The sequence below is a fragment of the Cervus elaphus genome, chromosome 25, assembly GCF_910594005.1.
Source record: "Cervus elaphus chromosome 25, mCerEla1.1, whole genome shotgun sequence".
Classification (NCBI taxonomy): domain Eukaryota; kingdom Metazoa; phylum Chordata; class Mammalia; order Artiodactyla; family Cervidae; genus Cervus; species Cervus elaphus.
The window spans coordinates 42,196,062-42,214,365 of NC_057839.1; the positions used below are offsets into that span (position 1 = coordinate 42,196,062).

General features: G+C 41.1%; 1 protein-coding gene across 3 annotated transcripts in view; it reads left to right on the forward strand.

The window, feature by feature from the left end:
- ADAMTS12 (ADAM metallopeptidase with thrombospondin type 1 motif 12) overlaps positions 1-18,304 on the forward strand; it is a 378,754-nt gene that overhangs the window by 355,773 nt on the left and 4,677 nt on the right. For all 3 annotated transcript variants that reach the window (XM_043887193.1, XM_043887192.1, XM_043887194.1), the window contains 2 exons: positions 837-980; positions 8,496-8,655. In XM_043887193.1, the coding sequence (XP_043743128.1) occupies positions 837-980; positions 8,496-8,655 (304 nt within the window). The remainder of the gene's footprint in view (positions 1-836; positions 981-8,495; positions 8,656-18,304) is intronic.

An 18,304-nucleotide genomic window follows, 5' to 3' on the forward strand; every position in this document is an offset into this window, starting at 1 on the left:
TTAAAAGTGAATAATAGCTCTTTTGGCAGCCTGTAATTTATTTTTACATACTTTGGCGAAAAGCATCCAAATACACATGATTGTGAAGAAACTAGGAACATGCTACAGTGATCAGATAAAACCACCTAGATTTGGACTTAACACAGCTGGGCCAGGGTCGGGAAGTTCCCCTGGAGGAGGGCATGGCAACCCACTCCAGTATTCTTGCCTGGAGAACCCCATGGACAGAGGAGCCTGGAGGGCTTCAGTCCATGGGGTCACAAAGAGTCAGACATGACTGAGGGACTCAGAACAGCACAGCACAGCTGGGCCTATTTGTTGTTACCAACTTTGTGATATACTGTGATAGGCTAGGCCTCATCTCAATTAACACTGGGCCAGTGCTCACCCAACTGGTTTTTTTATCCACACTTGAAATAATTTATTTGGCAACCATGGGAATTTCTGCTCTAAAGAAAAGTTATGTTTAATATGATATACATCTATATCTTCATAACTTTATATATCTTTATAACTTAATATATTATAGTAAAAAAAGTTGCAGACTTATTTGACAGATTCTTTTTTTTTAAATTTCAGAACTGAAAAGGAAAAAAAAAAAACCCTCTTACTAAATTATTGGGGGGGAATGGGTTGAAATACAGAGTATGGAACTAGAGAAGAACTGTCGAGTATTTTTTAAAATAAACATTTGCTCAGCCTCTACTGAGCATTCGTATCTTCCAGGTGCAGTGTCACGCACTGCAGACACAGTGGAAAAGGACACATCCCTACCCTTTATCTCTGAAAATGATCCCTTGTGATTTTCACCTGACCTTGTCCCTCTTGTGCACCAGTGTTCCAGCTCCTGTGGAGGCGGAGTTCAGAAGAGAGGGGTGACTTGTCCAGGAGGCCTCTGTGACTGGACTAAACGGCCCACGTCCTCCGCACCCTGCAGCGGGCCCCGTTGCTGTCACTGGGCCGCTGGGAACTGGGACCCGGTAAGAATCAGTTATAATCTCTCTCATTTGTTTTAGTCTTTTTAAAAAATAGCTTTTGTTTTCTTTTGATGTTAAAAGTCATATATTATTCCTGTAAATGTCTAATGTGTCCATTGATTTAAAGTGTTTTATGTATTATTTTTCATTGAAGGATAATTGCTTTACAGAATTTTGCTGTTTTCTGTCAAACCTCAATATGAATCAGCCATACATATACATATGTCCCCTACCTTTTGAAACTCCCTCCCATCTCCCTCCCCGTCCCACCTCTCTAGGTTGATACAGAGCCCCTGTTTGAGTTTCCTGAGCCACACAGCAAATTCCGTTGGCTATCTATTTTACATATGGTAGTGTAAGTTTCCATGTTACTCTTTCCATACATCTCACCCTCTCCTCCCCTCTCCCCATGTCCATAAGTCTATTCTCTATGTCTGTTTCTCCATTGTTGCCCTGTAAATAAATTCTTCAGTACCATTTTTCTAGATTCCATATATACGTTAGCATACAGTATTTATCTTTCCCTTTCTGACTCACTTCACTCTGTATAATAGGTTCTAGGCTTATCCACCTCATTAGAACTGACTCAAATGCATTATTTCATGGCTGAGTAATATTCCATTGTGTATATATACCAAAACTTCTTTCAGTTCTATATTTTACCCTTATGCTTTCTAATATGTCTAAGTATGCTAAAATGGTTGACTCATTGGAAAAGACCCTGATGCTTGGAAAGATTAAGGGCAGGAGGAGAAGGTGGGGACAGAAGATGAGATGGTTGGATGGCATCATTGACTCAGTGGACATAAGTTTGAGCAAACTCTGGGAGATAGTGAAGGACAGGGAAGCCTGGCATGCTGTAGTTCATGGGTTCGCAAAGAGTCAGACACTACTGAGCAACAACAAAAACAATGCTGAAAGGTGACCCATGACTGACATGGTGCTCAATGTTAACTATCTTGAGTTCAGAAGAGAAGAAGATCAAATACTTTCAAAAGAGAAGAGATAAAATACTAAAAACTAGCTCAGAGGAAGAGAGCCTAAGGAAAAGTGACTTGGGGTCCTAACCATCTTGGATCCTCTGACTTTTTCTAGAGCATATAGGAGTTGCATGTGCCCTGAAGCTTGAGGCTTATCATGATATAGTGAAGTTCTGGTCACTTGTCAACCCACAGATTATCAGTTTGCCAAAAGGCCAGCATGTTTGATGGATAGACAAATAAAATCATTAAATTGTAAATGGAGGAAACTTTTACAATTCTTACGAAGTTTATTTATTGTAGAAATATGACTACCAATGACACTGAAAATAAAATAACTCTCCCATAGAATGATTCTTCCATCACTCTGACTTGTTTTATTCTAGGTTCTCTAGAAAATAAAGCCTTGAATCAAAAATCTAATACTTTATATAAGAAAATATAATGTTAGGGAAGCAGGAATGATAGAAAAGAGGAAGGAGGCAGGGAAGAAGGGGAATCAAGGGCAAGGTGGTCCATTCCCAGGGTGACTGTTTTTTCCTAACCTAGACTGCTGGTGTCTAAGAGCAGCTTATGGCTTGCTCTTGAAAGAAGGTCTTTATAAAGCTGTTTGAACTGCTGTGGCTTAGTCTGTCCAGAGACAAGAAGAGAGATTATCTACTGGCTCCTATCTCCCCACATTGTGTAAAAGTCTCCCCTTTGATGGATAGCATCTCCCATTGTCCTGGGTCATTCAGGTGTGGGCAGGTCCCACTGGGTCTCACATCTCACTGGCAATAACAAAATTCAGAGTCAGGGTAAGAGGCACACAACAAGCCCAAGGCTTGTGCTTCCATGAAGTGGGTTGCCTCATCAGTTGGGGCCCATCAAAGGCCAACAGTGGGAGACAAGGAGAGCTAGAGGGTCTAATACACTAACCCTTCAACTATTAATATTTTTTAAAGTAACTTGTTCTAATGAAAGTATCTTTTGATGGTTATAATTATAATACAGGCTAATGCAGTATTTTGCCAAATATCATATCCCCAGATAGTCTTAGGTTGATATGGTCTTAGTAATTTTCATTGTTGTACTTGTCTAGTTATACCTGCATAGCCATGATCAATATGAATGCTGGCATGTACTCTTAAAAAAAAGACTCCTATTGGTGCATCCAACTTAAGGTTGCATCAGTCTCTGGATACCACCCCACTCAACCCATAAAGAATAAGATAACTCATTACTGCCAAAAGAATATGGTACATTAATCAGTTAGCCTGCAACAAATTAAAAGTACATATTTTATTATTTTCATACCTTAAAAATGCCCAGTAGACAATGAAGAGTGACATCAACCATTCCCTTAAACAGATAGGACCCATAGTAATTTCTATAAATGCCCTATATTCCTTGAAATCTAATGTTGAGTTGTGATGAATTGCCAAAGGAGATTCTGGAGTCCATGCAAGCTTCTGGTTATGCATGCTACTAAGCTCTATGCCAGGGGCAGTACCCATCTTCCTCTCTCTCCCATGGGTCTTGTGAACATCAGAAAACAATGTCATACACTTGTATTATTTTTCATAATAAGAAAATTTAATTTACATTCAGGCATCTTAAAATATCTGTCTTGGAAATTTATTTCCTATTTATTAGAGGTTCAGTTATTTCTAAAACCCAGTTTTTCCTCATCCATCTTTGATTTCACAACCTGAAAATATTGCACTCAACAAATAAAGATGTGTCTTAGAATTAAGCTCTTCATAAATACCCTGGTGTCCTGTGTCACAATTATAAGCATCACTAATCAAATTAAATGTGACCATCAGGAAAGGAAATTTGATATAATATGAATGGTCATTAAAATGCTATGAATTTGGGCCCATTCATGGGCATAAAATCCCACTGGGAGCTTCCCAGGTGGCCCAGTGGTAAAGAATCTACTTGCCAATGAAGGAGACCAAAGTTTGATCCTTGGGTCAGGAAGATCCTTTGGAGAAGGCAGTGGCACCCCACTCCAGTATTCTTGCCTGGGAAATCCCATGGACAGAGGAGCCTGGCAGGCTAGAGTCCATTGGGTCACAAAGAGTCAGACACAACTGAGTGAACATGCATGCAATGTTCTTGAATATGTACCACACCCACCTCATCCATTTATCTGTTGATGGGCATTTAGGTTTCTTCAGTGTCTTGGCTAGTGTAACGACTACTGCAGTGAACATTGGGGTGCATGTGTCTTTTTTTTCCCATTTATTTTTATTAGTTGGAGGCTAATTACTTTACAATATTGTAGTGGTTTTTGCTATACATTGACATGAATCAGCCATGGATTTACATGTGTTCTCCATCCCGATGCCCACTCCTGCCTCCCTCCCCATCCCATCCCTCTGGGTCTTCCCAGTGCACCAGCCCTGAGCACTTGTCTCATGCATCCAACCTGGGCTGGTGATCTGTTTCAAAGATGGTGATGATAACCCTATATGCATGTGTCTTTTTGAATTATTCTTTACTCCAGACACATACCCGGGAGTGGTATTGCTGGATCATACGGCAACCTTAGTTTTTAAGGAGCCTCTGTACTATTCACCATAGTGGTTGTACCAATTTACATTCCCACCAATGGTACAGGAAGGTTCCCTTTTACCCACACCCTCTCCAGCATTTATTGTTTGTAGAATTTTTTATTACGGTCATTCTGACCAATGTGAGGTGATACCTTATTATAGTTTGGATTTGCGTTTCTCTAATAATTAGTGAGGGCTTCCCTAGACCTCAGTGGTCAAGAATCTGCCTGCCAATACAGGAGATGCAGGTTCAATCTCTGGAACAGGAAGATCCCCTGGTGAAGGAAATGGCAAGCTACTCCAGTATTCTTACCTGAGAAATCGCAAGGACAGAGGAGCCTGGCGAGCTACAGTCCATGGGGTTGCAAAAGAGTCGGACATGACTTAGCCGTTAAAACAACAATGATAATTAGCACTGTTGAGTACCTTTTTTTTTTGTCTCTGTGGCATGTGAGGTCTTAGTTCCCCAAATAGGGGTTGAACATGTGCCCCCTTATATTGAAAGCTCAGAGTCTTAAGGACTGGGCCACCAAGGAAGTCTCAGTGTTGACTATCTTTTCAAGTGATTTTTGATTTCCTGTATATCTTCTTTGGAGAAATGTCTATTTAGCTATTCTGCCCAGTGTTTTTTTATTGGGTTGTGGGCTTTTTTTTCTTTTTATTTTTTTTTAATATTGAGCTGCCTGAGTTGTTTGTAGATTTTGAATATTAATCCCTGGTCAGTCCTTTCATTTGCAAATACTTTCTCCCATTCTGTGAATTGTCTTTTCATTTTGTTTACGGTTTCCTTTGCTCTGCAAAAGTTTTTAAATTTAATTAGGTTCTGCTTGTTTATTTTTGTTTTAATTTTCATTCCTCTAGGAGGTGGATCAAAAAAGATATTGCTGTGATTTATGTCAGAGTGTTCTGCCTCTGTTTTCCTCTAAGAGTTTGATGGTATCCAGTCTTACATTGAGGTCTTTAATCCATTTTGAGTTTATTTTTTGTATATGGTATTAGAGAATATTCTAATTTCACTCTTTTACATTGGAAAACTGGTAAATTATCAAATTTTCCCAGCACCAGTTATTGGAGAGACTTTTCTCCACTGTGTATTATTGCCTCCTTTGTCAAAAATTAATGGACCATAGGTACATGGGTTTATTTCTGGGCTTTCTGCTGTATTCCATTGATCTACATTTGTCCTGCCCAGGGGGCCTGTGTGACTTCAGCACCCAGGACCACCAGCCCAGCCTAGTTCCATCAGATCCTTAGAAGTAGAAAGCAGGAATGGAAGTCATATGTTCTTTATCTAACAATCTTATTTTACAGTGGAAGAAAGAGAGCGGTTGAATGATATCCAGGACTATGTGTAAGAGTGAGAAATCCCAAGTTTCCTGAATTCTGGTCCAGGACATCCAACACCCTTTATTAATTTCCCTTGTTCTTCCCTCTGTCCTGTGTTGCACTTTGTCTATTCAGGATCAGTTACAAAGTTATTTTCTTATCTTTTTCCCCACAGAGAATTTGATTCATATCAATTTTATTCACTGAATAAAATTACCTTTAGGTTTAATCAGAGGAATCTCTGACTTTATAAAACAACATGAAGTTCCATGCTTATCACCTTGCTGTAGGCTTTATGAAGAACAGATTAAAATAAAGCTGTGGGTGTTAAGAAAAAATTGATGTTTCTCCTCTTATCACATTTGGAGTTTTGTGGGAAACAGGGTTTGGTAGCAGTATTCTGAGTTTCAGTAGTGCCCCAGTGTGGGTAGTATTTTAAAATCTAGTAATCTTGTTGACTGTCTAAGCCAGATGCAAACAATTGACTCATTGCAAAAGTCCCTGGTGCTGGGAAAGATTGAGGGCAGGAGAGGAGGGCATCAGAGAATGAGATGACTGGATGGCATCACCAATGCATTGGACATGAAACTTGGGCAAACTGCGGGAGATGGTGAGGGACAGGGAGGCCTGGTGTGCTGCAGTCCATGGGGTCACAGAAAGTCGAACATGACTTAGAGACTGAACAACAATCACAGTCTTATTGACCAACAGTAATTGAAATGGCAGATGGAATATTTAGGGCCTGTAGATTTTTCCAGTATTTGGCATGCAGTAGTCTTTTTCTGTCAGTCAATCAATGAGTATTTACTGAATGGTCAGGCTATGTTTAGCACTTACCTACTTGCCATGCAGGATAAAGAAAGGAGAACTGGTTTCTTCCCTTAGGGAGATTTTAATTATATAAGAAAGATGAGGCTAAAAGTAGTAAAATATGAAATAGAATGTGAATCATAAGAGTATATGTGATTCACAATAGCTGAAAGGTGGAAGCTACCCAAGTGTCCATCAACGGATAAAGAAAATGTGTTCTCAAAAAAAAAAAATGTGTTCTCTACAGACAATGGGATGTTGTTGCATCTTAGGAAATTCTGACACTTGCTATAACATGGAGGAAACTTGAAGATGTTAACTGAAATAAGCAAGCGACAAAATGACAAATACTGTATGGTTCCACTCATATGAGGTATCTCAAGTAGTCAAGTTCATTGAGAAAAAATTTAGAATGATAGTTGCCAGGGGTGGGACAAGGGTGGGTTGAGGGCTAGAGAGTTTCTATTTGGGAAAATGGAAAAGTCCTAGAGATGTTTGGTGGTAAAGATCATAGAACAATGTGAATGTATTTAAGTGAAACTGTATAGTGGAAAATGGTTAAAATAAATGTTACGTTTTACATATTTTTATTGTTATTGTTCAGTCGCTGTCATATCCAATTCTTTGCGACTCCATAGCCAACTCCTGCAGCACGCCAGGCTTCCCTGTCCTTCATTATCTCCCAGAGTTTGCTCAAATTCATGTTTACTCAGTTGGTGATGCTATCCAACTGTCTCATCCTCTGACGTCCCCTTCTCCTCCTGCCTTCAATCCTTCCCAGCATCAGGGTCTTTTCCAGTGAGTTGGCTCTCTGCATCTGGTGGCCAAAATATTAGAGCTTCAGCTTCAGCATTAGTCCTTCCAATGAACACTTAGGATTGATTTCCTTTAGGATTGCCTGGTTTGATCTCCTTGCAGTCCAAGGGACTCTCAAAAGTTTTCTGTAACACCACAATTTGAAATCATCAATTCTTCAGTATATATTTTACCACAATAATAATAATTTTTTTAAAAGAGTGTCTATATATATATGTATATATAATATATTCAGACACATTTTATTACATCCTCAGGATGGTTTTCACAGCCCAGAGAGTCTCCTTCTGCTTCCAGGCGGCCATGTACATCAGGACATTACATGAATCTTGTCTGTTAGGTGGCTTGAGGCCACACATGCATCCAAGTCCATTCCAAATCCTCCCTCCATTCCACCTTGCTCTTCTTCTCCCTCTTCCCTTTTTATGCTCTCTTAGCCTTCCTTGTAGCTCTGTGGCCTCTCCTCACACCTGATTCCCAGCCCCAGATCAAAACCAGTTTAGAGAAACTAGATTACTGAGGCACCAGGACCCAGATATGAAATTTTTTCTATGTTGCTTGCAGTTCACCCTCTGTCCACGTTCTTCAGAGAACCCAATAGTAAAGTAAGCCAAATTCAATTGCCAGTCTATAACCTAAACTCTTCCTAAATTCACATCTCCAAATCATTCCTGCTTTTATTCTATGGCTCCTTCAAAAAGACTTGTGATAATTGAGGCTTCCCCTACTTGACCATCCTTCTGGGTGGCACTAGTGGTAAAGTACCCGCCTCCCAGTGCAGGAAACTTAAGAGATGTGAGTTCAATCCCTGGGTTCCCCTGGAGGAGGGCGTGGCAACCCACTCCTGTATTCTTGCCTAGAGAATCCCATGGACAGAGGAGCCTAGCAGGCTACAGTCCATGGAGTCACAGAGTTGGGCATGACTGAAGCGACTTAGCAGCATGACCTACTTGATCACCGTGGGGTTAAAGCACCTCTGCCGGAGTGCCCCCGGAAATCTTGGGGGAGAATTCTGACTCTCTCCACGTGCCCCTGTCTTCCAGTGCACTGTGTCCTGTGGAGGTGGCTTTCAGAAGAGGACTGTCCATTGCATGGCCTCAGAGAACAATAAAACCGAAGGCCAGGACCGATGCCTGTGTGATCACGAACCCAGACCCCCAGAATTCCAGAAGTGCAACCCGCAGGCCTGCCGGAAGAACGCTGGTAGGTGAATGGCTTTGCTCAGGGGGGCATAGAGCTTTTCATAAGTAAATTGTCCTGCATGACTCGGTCTGTGGGCCATTTTAGTCCCTGTTACTGAGCCGGCTTCCCTGGGAGCCATTTGTCTGATTTGGTGAAGTTTGACACTAGTTCCTTGACGGACCATCTCATCCTTTTTCCTGTTTTAGAGCACATTCACACTGACTTCCCACACCGATGAGAATCGCTTCTGTTTTTTCAAAGGTTTCTGAGATATGTTCTAGCTAGCCTTTCTTAGGAACCCAGTCAAGTGCTAAATGGCCCTTTCTATCACCTAGCACTGCTGTCTTAGGTTCTGCAGAAACAGACTCCAAGGTGCACAGTTGTGTGCCGGGGATTCATTAAGGAAGTGCTCCCACAGAAGATGCTGAGGGAGAGGGAAAAAAGACAGAAGAGGGAGAAAGCACAGCCAGCCTGCCATTTCAGACACAGTCCTGGCTTCAGCCTGGTCCCACGGGGATGCTCCAGGGGAAGTTAAGTCTTAGAGCTGTCTGCTCTTGAGGCCAATGGGCTGAGAGTTGACACACCCACACTCTTGTACCATTGACCAACAGCTCCCAGGAAAAGTAGACTTGAAGCTATTTAAGGCTCTCTACCAGTAGTAGCCTTTTTTCAAATATTTTTAAGCATGAGATGTAGTCAAACCTGTGGTTTACAGATTTGTTCCTTGCCTCCTTCCAAGCACTGAGGGCTGGCATTCAGCAGAGACTGTGGTCAGAGTAAATATATTGAGAAGAGTTTCCCTAAAGATTGTTTATCTGCAGATCATGTATTTATTTAACAGGTATTTGTTGGACACTTGCTGTGTGCCAAACATAATATCAAATGAGGAAGATCACCAACCAGTGAGATACTGATCAAGTTCCGATGTTAAGAGAGTACTTGGGAAGGTCATCAGACATAAACTGCAGGTGGGGGTGGAGGGAAGCGAAGGGTGAGTAGAAAGGTCAGGCTGCAGTTTCCAAGAGCAGCTTTCAGGGTATGCAGTAAGCAGGCAGATGATGATGTCATGGCATGTAAGTCTAAATACAGTACACAGTTCAAGGGGAGTTAGGAGGCAGTAGGACTAGAGAGGTAAGCTGGAACTAGAGGATAAAGAGCCTCGTGAAGCACGCTGATGAGCTGCTTTATGCCTAGGGCAGATGGGAGCCCTTGACGTATTCCAGAGGAGTGAAGGTAAGAGAGTCATGCATTCTGCACTGTGGAAGGTGGAGAAGGGGACCAGGTCAGAGACGCAACTGTGCTTTAATCAGGAGATGTGTGGGGCGAGAACTGAGGCATAAGAAGTGCAGACAGAAGTGAGTGGATTCAAGGGCTGCTTAAAAGAGAGACTGACAGGACTTTGTGTGGGAAAAGAGGTGGAGAACACAGCCCAGAGGTCCAACTGGGGTAGCTGAGTGGATGAGGCTACCATTCCGTGAAAGAGGAGGCCCAGGGTGGATTTGGGAACCAGGAAAGGTATTGTGTTCTGTGTGGGATATGTTTTCAGAGGAGTCTGTGAATCCTTTAGGTAGGAGTGGCCTGTGATTGGTTTTTACACAGGTGCAAAAGTCAGGAGAGAGGTATGGGTTGGAAATCCTGAACAAAGTGCACTGAGAAAATGCTTCAGATCTAATGATCACATGCAGCTTCTCTCTGACCAGCGTGCATTTGACAGTGGCTATCACTGGTCTTACTCGAAACTCCAAACAGAGCTACCCGGGGCTTGTTTTCAGAGGTTTTATTAAGTTTTAGCCTTCCAGACTCTTGGCTACTCAAAGTGTGGCCCCTGGACTAGCTGCCTTGGCGTCACCTGGGAGCTTGTCAGAAATGCACGATCTCAGGCCTCACCCCAGACCTACTGAATCAGAATCTGCATTTAAACAAGAATCCCAGGTGATTTGGATGTGCCTTAAAGTTTGAGAAGCACCCTGTTCTATTTTTTAATTTTATTGAAGTACGGTTGATTTACAATGTTGTGTTAATTTCTCCTGTACAACAAAGTGATTCCATTATATGTATTCTTGTTCATGTCTTTTCCCATTTTGGTTTATCACAGGATATTGAATATAGTTACCTGTGCTATACAGTAAGACCTTGTTGTCTATCCATTCTATGTATATAATAGTTTGCATCTGCTAATCCCAAAAGCCCAGTCCATTCCTCTCCCACCCCCATGCGTGGTAACCACAAGTCTGTTCTCTATTCCTTTGAATCTGTTTCTGTTTCACAGACAGGTTCATTGGGGTCATATTTTAGAATCCACATACAGTATAAGTGATAGCATGTGGTATTTATCTTTCTCGTTCTGACTGACTTCACTTAGTATGATAATCTATAGGTACCTCATTGTAGTTTTGTTTTGCATTTCTCTAATAATTAGCAGTGATGAGCCTCTTTTCATAAGAAGCACCCTGTTCTAGACCAAAGGGTCAATTTGGAACTCTTTTCCTTTCATTTCATCACATTCTGTGGTACCACGTTTTTAAACGCTGAGGGCACAGAATCCTTCTAAGTTATGTTGGTTTTTATATAATTGAGGCAGCAACATACTGTTGGTTGACCATGCCTAGGGTCTGTTGTTGTTTGTGGCTGCACCATGCAGCGTGCAGAATCTTAGTTCCCTGACCAGGGACTGAACCCATGCTCCCTGCAGTGGGAGCATGGAATCTTAACCACTGAACAGCCAGGGAAGTCCCTATTGGTTATTTTAAATAAATTTACATTGCACTGCCCAGCAACACGAGAGTTAAAGACAATTTTCAACAATCAAAATTGGGTTAAATGTGTACCTGATAATTTTTACATTGAAATCTCACACTGAAGAGATGATGACTAACAGTTGGCTGGCAATGGATGTAAATAACAATGAATTCTACTCACCAACAGTTATCAGGACAACAAAAGGTGATTACAAGCTTCTTTTGAAGGCAGAGCCATTCTTACTCATATAGAAACAACAGGAAAGAGCAGCTGCATGAAATTCTTTGATTTTAAAAAAGCTACCCTAACCCCCGTGCCCTCTAAAATGCTTTGAAACAAGTCATCCAATGTCCAGATTCATCTCAACTCGCCAGCCACCACAGTAAACATGCCCCCAAGCTCATCTTGGACTTCCCAGGTGGCGAGTGGTAAAGAATCCACCTGTGAATGCAGGACACACAGGAAACGCGGGTTCAGTCCCTGGGTCAAGAAGTTCCCTGGGAGACAAAAATGGCAACCCACTCCAGTACTCTTGCCTGGGAAATCCCATGGACAGAGGAACCTGGTGGGCTACAGTGCGTGGGGTCAGGAAGAGTCAGACATGACCGAGTGACTGAGCTCATGCCTATCTTGTAAAATCAGGTATGAATTCATGTAAGGTTTGCCTTTTACTTCCTTTAGGTGCTATCTAAATTGTTAGTGACTTAAACTCTAAATTAGAATGACCACTTTCATAGTGGGGACAATAGAATCCAAGTATCTCGATTTAGAAAAATTTTTTAAACGTTCATTCAGAAATATTTACTGAGTATCATCTATACTCTAGACATTACATTCATAATGATTAAAAATCAAAAGCTAACCCTTTATGCACACCATTCTTGAGTTGTTGTTTTTCAATTTGGGGAATGAGGGGTACAGAAGTAAATAAAAATAATGAAAGTAATAGGGAATGACAGTACTTAAGTTGATACAAATAAACATTTGAGTCAGTAGACTTTAAAAAATTTTTGTCCCAGTTTTATTTGAGATATAATTGACATATAGCACTGTATAAGTTTAAGGTGTACAGCATAATTATTTAATTACATACAACAGGGAGTGATAATCATGAAAAGTTTATGAATGGACATCATCTCATAGATACAAAATTAAAGAAATAGAAAAAATTGTTTTCTTGTGATGAGAATGCTTAGGATTCCTCTTAACCACTTTTGTATATAATGTACAGCATCACTAATTATATTTGTCCTGTTATATATTACATCCTTAGTACTTATATTATAACCAGAAGTTTCTACCTTTTGAGTGCCTTCATCCAATTCCCCCTCCGCCACACCACCCACCTCTGTTGTTCACTTGCTAACTTGTGTCCGTCGGTTTGTGACCCCATGAACTGCAGTACTGCAGGCTTCCTCATCCTTCACTGTCTCCCAGAGTTTGCTCAAACTCGTGTGTATTGAGATGGTGATGCTATCCAGCCATCTCATCCTGCCTTCCATCTGGTGATAAGACACCACCTCTGGTAACCACAAATCTGACCTATTTCTCTATGAGTTAGTTTTTGAAGCATAACAAACAACACCGTTAGTTCCTGGTATACAACATAGTGATTTGATATTTCTGTACAGTTCAAATTGATCATAATGATAAGTCTAGGTATGGTATGTCACCGTATAAATATACTACATAGTTATTGACTGTATTCCCCACACTGTACATTCCATACCCATGACTCATTAATTTTGTGACTGGAAGTCGGTACCTCTTAATCTCCTCCACCTATTTCTTTTCCTCCCCTTACCCTACACTCTTCTGGCAACCACCTGTTTTTCTCTGTATCTATTAGTCTGTTTTTGTTTTTTATTTTTGGAGATTCCACATATAAGTAAAATCTCTGTCTGATTTCATTTAATGTTAATACCCTCTAGGTCCATCCATATTGTGGCAAATGGCAGGATTTAATTTCTTTTTCATGGCTCAGTATCATTTCATTGTATATATCTGAATGATATATACATCTTATCCATTTTTCTATTGATGGGCATTTATGTTATTTCCATATGTTGGCTATTGTTGCTGCAATGAACATAAGGGTATATATGTGTTTTCTAATTAGTGTTTTTGTTTTCTTTGGATAAATACCTAGGAGTGGAATTTTGGGGTTGTATGGTAGTTCTATTTTTAATTTTTTGAGGAGTGTCCATATTGTTTTCCATATTAGCTGCACCAACTTGCATTCCCACCAACAGGGCACAAGGGCTCCCTTTTCTCCACATCCTGGCCAACATTTGTGATTTGTGATCTTGATGCAAGACATTCTGGCCAGTGTGAAGTGATATCTCATTGTGGTTTTGAGTTGCATTTCCCTGATGATTAGTAATGCTGAGCATCCTTTCACATGATTGTTGGCCAGCTGTATGTCTTTGGAAAAATTTCTGTTCAGATCCTCTGCCCATTTTTTAATCAGGTTGTATGCTTTTTGATGTTGATGTATGAGATCTTTGTATATTTTGGATAGTAACCCCTTATCACACACACTGTTTGCAAATATCTTCTCCTATTCAGTTCAGTTCAGTTGCTCAGTTGTGTCTGACTCTTTGGAATCCCATGGCCTGCAGTATGCCAGGCTTCCCTGTCCATCACCAACTCTTGGAGCTTGCTCAGACTCATGTCCAACGAGTTGGTGATGCCACTCAACCATCCCATCCTCTGTCATCCCCTTCTCCTCCTGCCTTCAGTCTTTCCCAGTATCAGGATCTTGGGTATTCAGTAGGAACCTTTATGTTTTGTTGATATTTTCCTTCACTATGCAAAAGATTTTTAGTTTGATATATCCCCATTTATTTTTGCTTTTGTTTCCCTTGCCTAAATAGACAGATTAAAAAAAAAAAAAAAAAAAGACTGAGACTGACATCAAAGCATGTACTGCTGTTTTCTTCAAAAAATTTTGTAGGTTTTTTTTCCTATGCTTAAGCCTTTAATCCATTTTGAATTTATTTTTGTGCATGGTGTGAGATAACAGTCCAGTTTGACTTTTTTGCATGTAGCTGTTTGTTTTCCCAGCATCATGTGTTCAAGAGGCTGTCGGTTCCCCATTGTATAGTCTTCACTGTTTTGTCATAGGTTATTCGCCCATATGAGAGTGGGTTCATTTCTGGGCCCTCTATTCTGTTCCATCGAGCAGTGTCTGTTTTTGTGTCTGTACCATACTGTTTTGATTACTATAGCTTTGTCATATAGTTGGAAATCAGGACATGTAATACCTCTAGCTTTGTTCTTCTTTCTAAAGATTGTTTTGGCTATTGGTGAATCTTTTGTGTTTCCATAAACATTTAAAAATTAATCTCTTCTAGTTCTGTAAAAAATGCATTTGGTAATTTGATAGGGAGTGCATTGAATCTATAGATTTCCTTGGGTAGTATCGTCATTTTAACAGAATTAATTCTTCCAATTCATGAACGCAGGATATCTTTCCAGTTGTTTGTGTCATCTTCAGTTTCTTTCATCAGCGTCTGATAGTTTTCCAAGTACAGTTTTTAACTCCTTTAATTTATTCCTTGATATTTTATTCTTTTTGATGTCATTGTAAATAGAATTGTTTCTTCTATTTCTCTTCCTGATAGTTCACTGTTAGTGTATAGAAATGCATCTGATTTCTTTATATTAATTTTGTATCCTGCAACTTCATTGAATTCAGTGATGAGCTCTAGTAGTCTTTGTTGGCATCTTTTTAGGATTTTCTATGTATAGGATGTATTTAACACGTTATTGACCAGAGTCATATTAATACATCTGTTTTTCACCTGAATGTTACTGACTGGAGACATTTCAATGTTCACTTACATACCAATTCACTGGCCACAGGTATTAGTGTCTACTGAAATCCCTGGTCAATAATCTGTTAACAACCCTGCATTTTTACTCCTCTCTCTCATGTTTGTTTTTGACATCATATTTTATGTGTTTTTGTTTTGTTTATTCCTTAGCTACTTACTGTGGATATAGACGAACTTGCTGTTTTTGCCTTTTAATCTTTCTACATGATTGCTTTTTTGTATATTTGCCTTTATTGCGTATTTGTATTTACCATTTAATTTTTCCTTTTATAATTTTAATGTTTCTAATTGTGGCATTTTATTTTTCACTTACAGAAGTCCCTTTAGCATTTCTTGTAAAGCTAATTTGTGTGCTTAGTCACTCAGTCGTGTCCTACTCTGAGTAACCCCATGGACTGTAGTCCTTCAGGCTCCTCTGTCCATGGGATTCTCCAGGCAAGAATACTGGAGTGGGTTGCCATGCCCTTCTCTAGGGGATCTCCTCAACCCAGGGATTCAACCCAGGTCTCCCACATTGCAGGTGGGTTCTTTACTGTCTGAGTCACCAGAGAAGTTTAGTGGTGCTAAATTTTTTTAGCTTTTGTAAAACTTTCGATCTCTCCATTGGGTAGAATATTCTTGATTACAACCAAGAATTTCCTCTTTCATCACTTTAAATATATCATGCCCTTCTGGCCTGCACAGTTTCTGCTGAAGAGCCAGCTGATAGCCTTATGGGAGTGCTCTTGTACTTGTTGTTTTCCCTTGCTGCTTTTAATTTTCTCCATTGAATTTTTGCCATTTTAATTACATTGTGTCTCAATGTGATCATCTTTGAGCTGATCCTATTTTGGACTGTGTGATTCCTGGACCTGGATGTCTCGTTGCTTTTTCAGGTTAGGGCAGTTTTTAGTTATTACATCATCAAATATGTTCTCTGCCCATTTCCCTAATTTTCCTTCTGGGGTCCCTATAGTGTGAATGTTAGTGCACTTAATATTGTATCACAGAGGTCTCTAAACTGTCCTCTTTTTTTTTTTTTTTGCTTTTCTGTTCGACTTCAGTATTTCCACTACTGTCTTCCAGCTCGCTGATCTGTTCCTATCATCTCATCTACTGTTAATTACTTTTAGTGTATTTTTTATTTCAGCTTTTCTATTCTTCAGCTGTTTGATTCTTTCTTTGTTAATCCTCTCACTTTATTCACTGATTCTTCTCTCAAGTTCTTTGAGCATCTTTGTAATCATTACCTTAAACTATTTTTTGGATAGGTTGCCTGTCTTCAGTGCAGTTAGTTCTGGGATTTTATCTTATTCCTTCATTTGGCATATATTCCCCTATTGCCTCGTTTTGCCTGATTTGCTGTTTTTATTTTTGTGTATCTGATAGGTTATGTTTTCTGACCTTGGAGAAGCAGCCTTTTGTAGGAGAAATCCATGTGTTCCAGCAGCATAGTCCACTCTCATCACATAAACTTTGTGCTCTAAAGGTGTCCCCACGTGGGCTGCATGGGTCCTTCTGTTGTGATGGGCTGACCACTGTGGGTGGTCTGGTAGGTGTGGCTGGCTTCCTGTAGATTGCTGCCAGCCTCTGCCTTGGTGGGGCCAGGACATGGGATGGCTGATTACAAGCCTACCCGTAGGTGGAGCTGGTTCCCGACATGACTGGCTGTGAGGTCCATGGTGTCCCAAAGCTGCTGTTGGCCTGCTGGTGTGTGACCTGTGACTTGGAGTTGATGTCAGCCTGCAGATTGGTAGAGCCAGGTTCGGGGGTCTCTTGTTACAGGGTCCTGAAGGTCCTAGAGCTGGTGTCGACCCACTGGTAGGTAGAGCCATATCCTGGGGCTGCTGGATGAAGGGTCCAAGGTGTCTCAGAGCAGATGTTGGCCTGCCAAATGGGCAAGGGCCAGGGGTTACTGACATGGCAAGCTACAGGGTGAACCCTGGTGGGTGAAACCTGGTCCTGGGACTTCTGGCCTCAGGGCTCTGGGGGTCCTGGAGTTGATGTGTCAACCTGCTGGTGGGTGGGGACTGGGCCCTGGGGGTCCTGAAGCTAGTCCTAGCACATTGGTGTGAAAGGGCTGGGCCCTAGACCCTCCAGTGGGCAGGGCCAAGTCAAGGCAGCTCAGAGGGTCTTAAACCAGCAGGGATGCTGGTGACTGGGGCCATGTCTCCACCTGGTAGTTGCCTGACCTGGGGCATCCTGGTACAGACAGACTGCCTTCAGATTACTGCTTCTGCCTTGGGTCCTGGAGCATGTGAAATTTTGTGTGTGCCCTATAAATCAAAGTGTTAGTTGCTCAGTCATGTCCAACTCTTTGTGACTCCATTGCCCATAGGCCACAGGCTCCTCTGTCCATGGGATTCTCCAGGCACGAATTCTGGAGTAGTAACAATTCCCTTCTCTGGGGGATCTCCATGACCCAGGGATCAAACCTGGGTCTCTTGCTTCACAAGTGAATTTTTACCATCTGAGCCAGCAGGGAAGCCCTTTAAGAACGGGGTCTTTATTTCTAATAGCACCTTTGGCTCTCCTAAATTTCAGCCCTATCAGCCTTAAGGCAGATGTTCTGGGGACTCATATTATCCATGCAGGACTACTGACCTGGAATGCCTGATGTGGGGGTCAGGCCCCCTGCTCATGGAGAACCTCTGTTATTATTATTTTCATTTGTGGTCCACCCGCCCAGAGTTACGGGTCTTAACTTGTACTACATCTCCATCTGCCTACCTGTCTCCTTGCGGTTTCTTCTTTATATCTTTAGTTGTAGATCTTTTCTGCTAGCCTTTCTTATCAGTAGTTACTCTGTACACAGTTGTAGTTTTAGTATGCCTGTGGGAAGAGGTGGGCTCAGGGTCTTCCTGCTCTGTCTTGGCTACTTCTCAGCAGACTTCCTACTGAAAGATATTCTTCCAGATGAACAGAATTTCAATTCATTCATTTGTTCAGCAAATATTGCTGATCACAAGATACGTTTCAGGAAAAACCTAAAAACTAAGGATACAGACATGAGTATGCCACAGTTCCCTAGCCTCAAGGAACCCAAAGTCTTACACAATCTGTATTTGCCAACAACATGGAAATTATTTTTTACCTTTTGTGGGCAAAATATT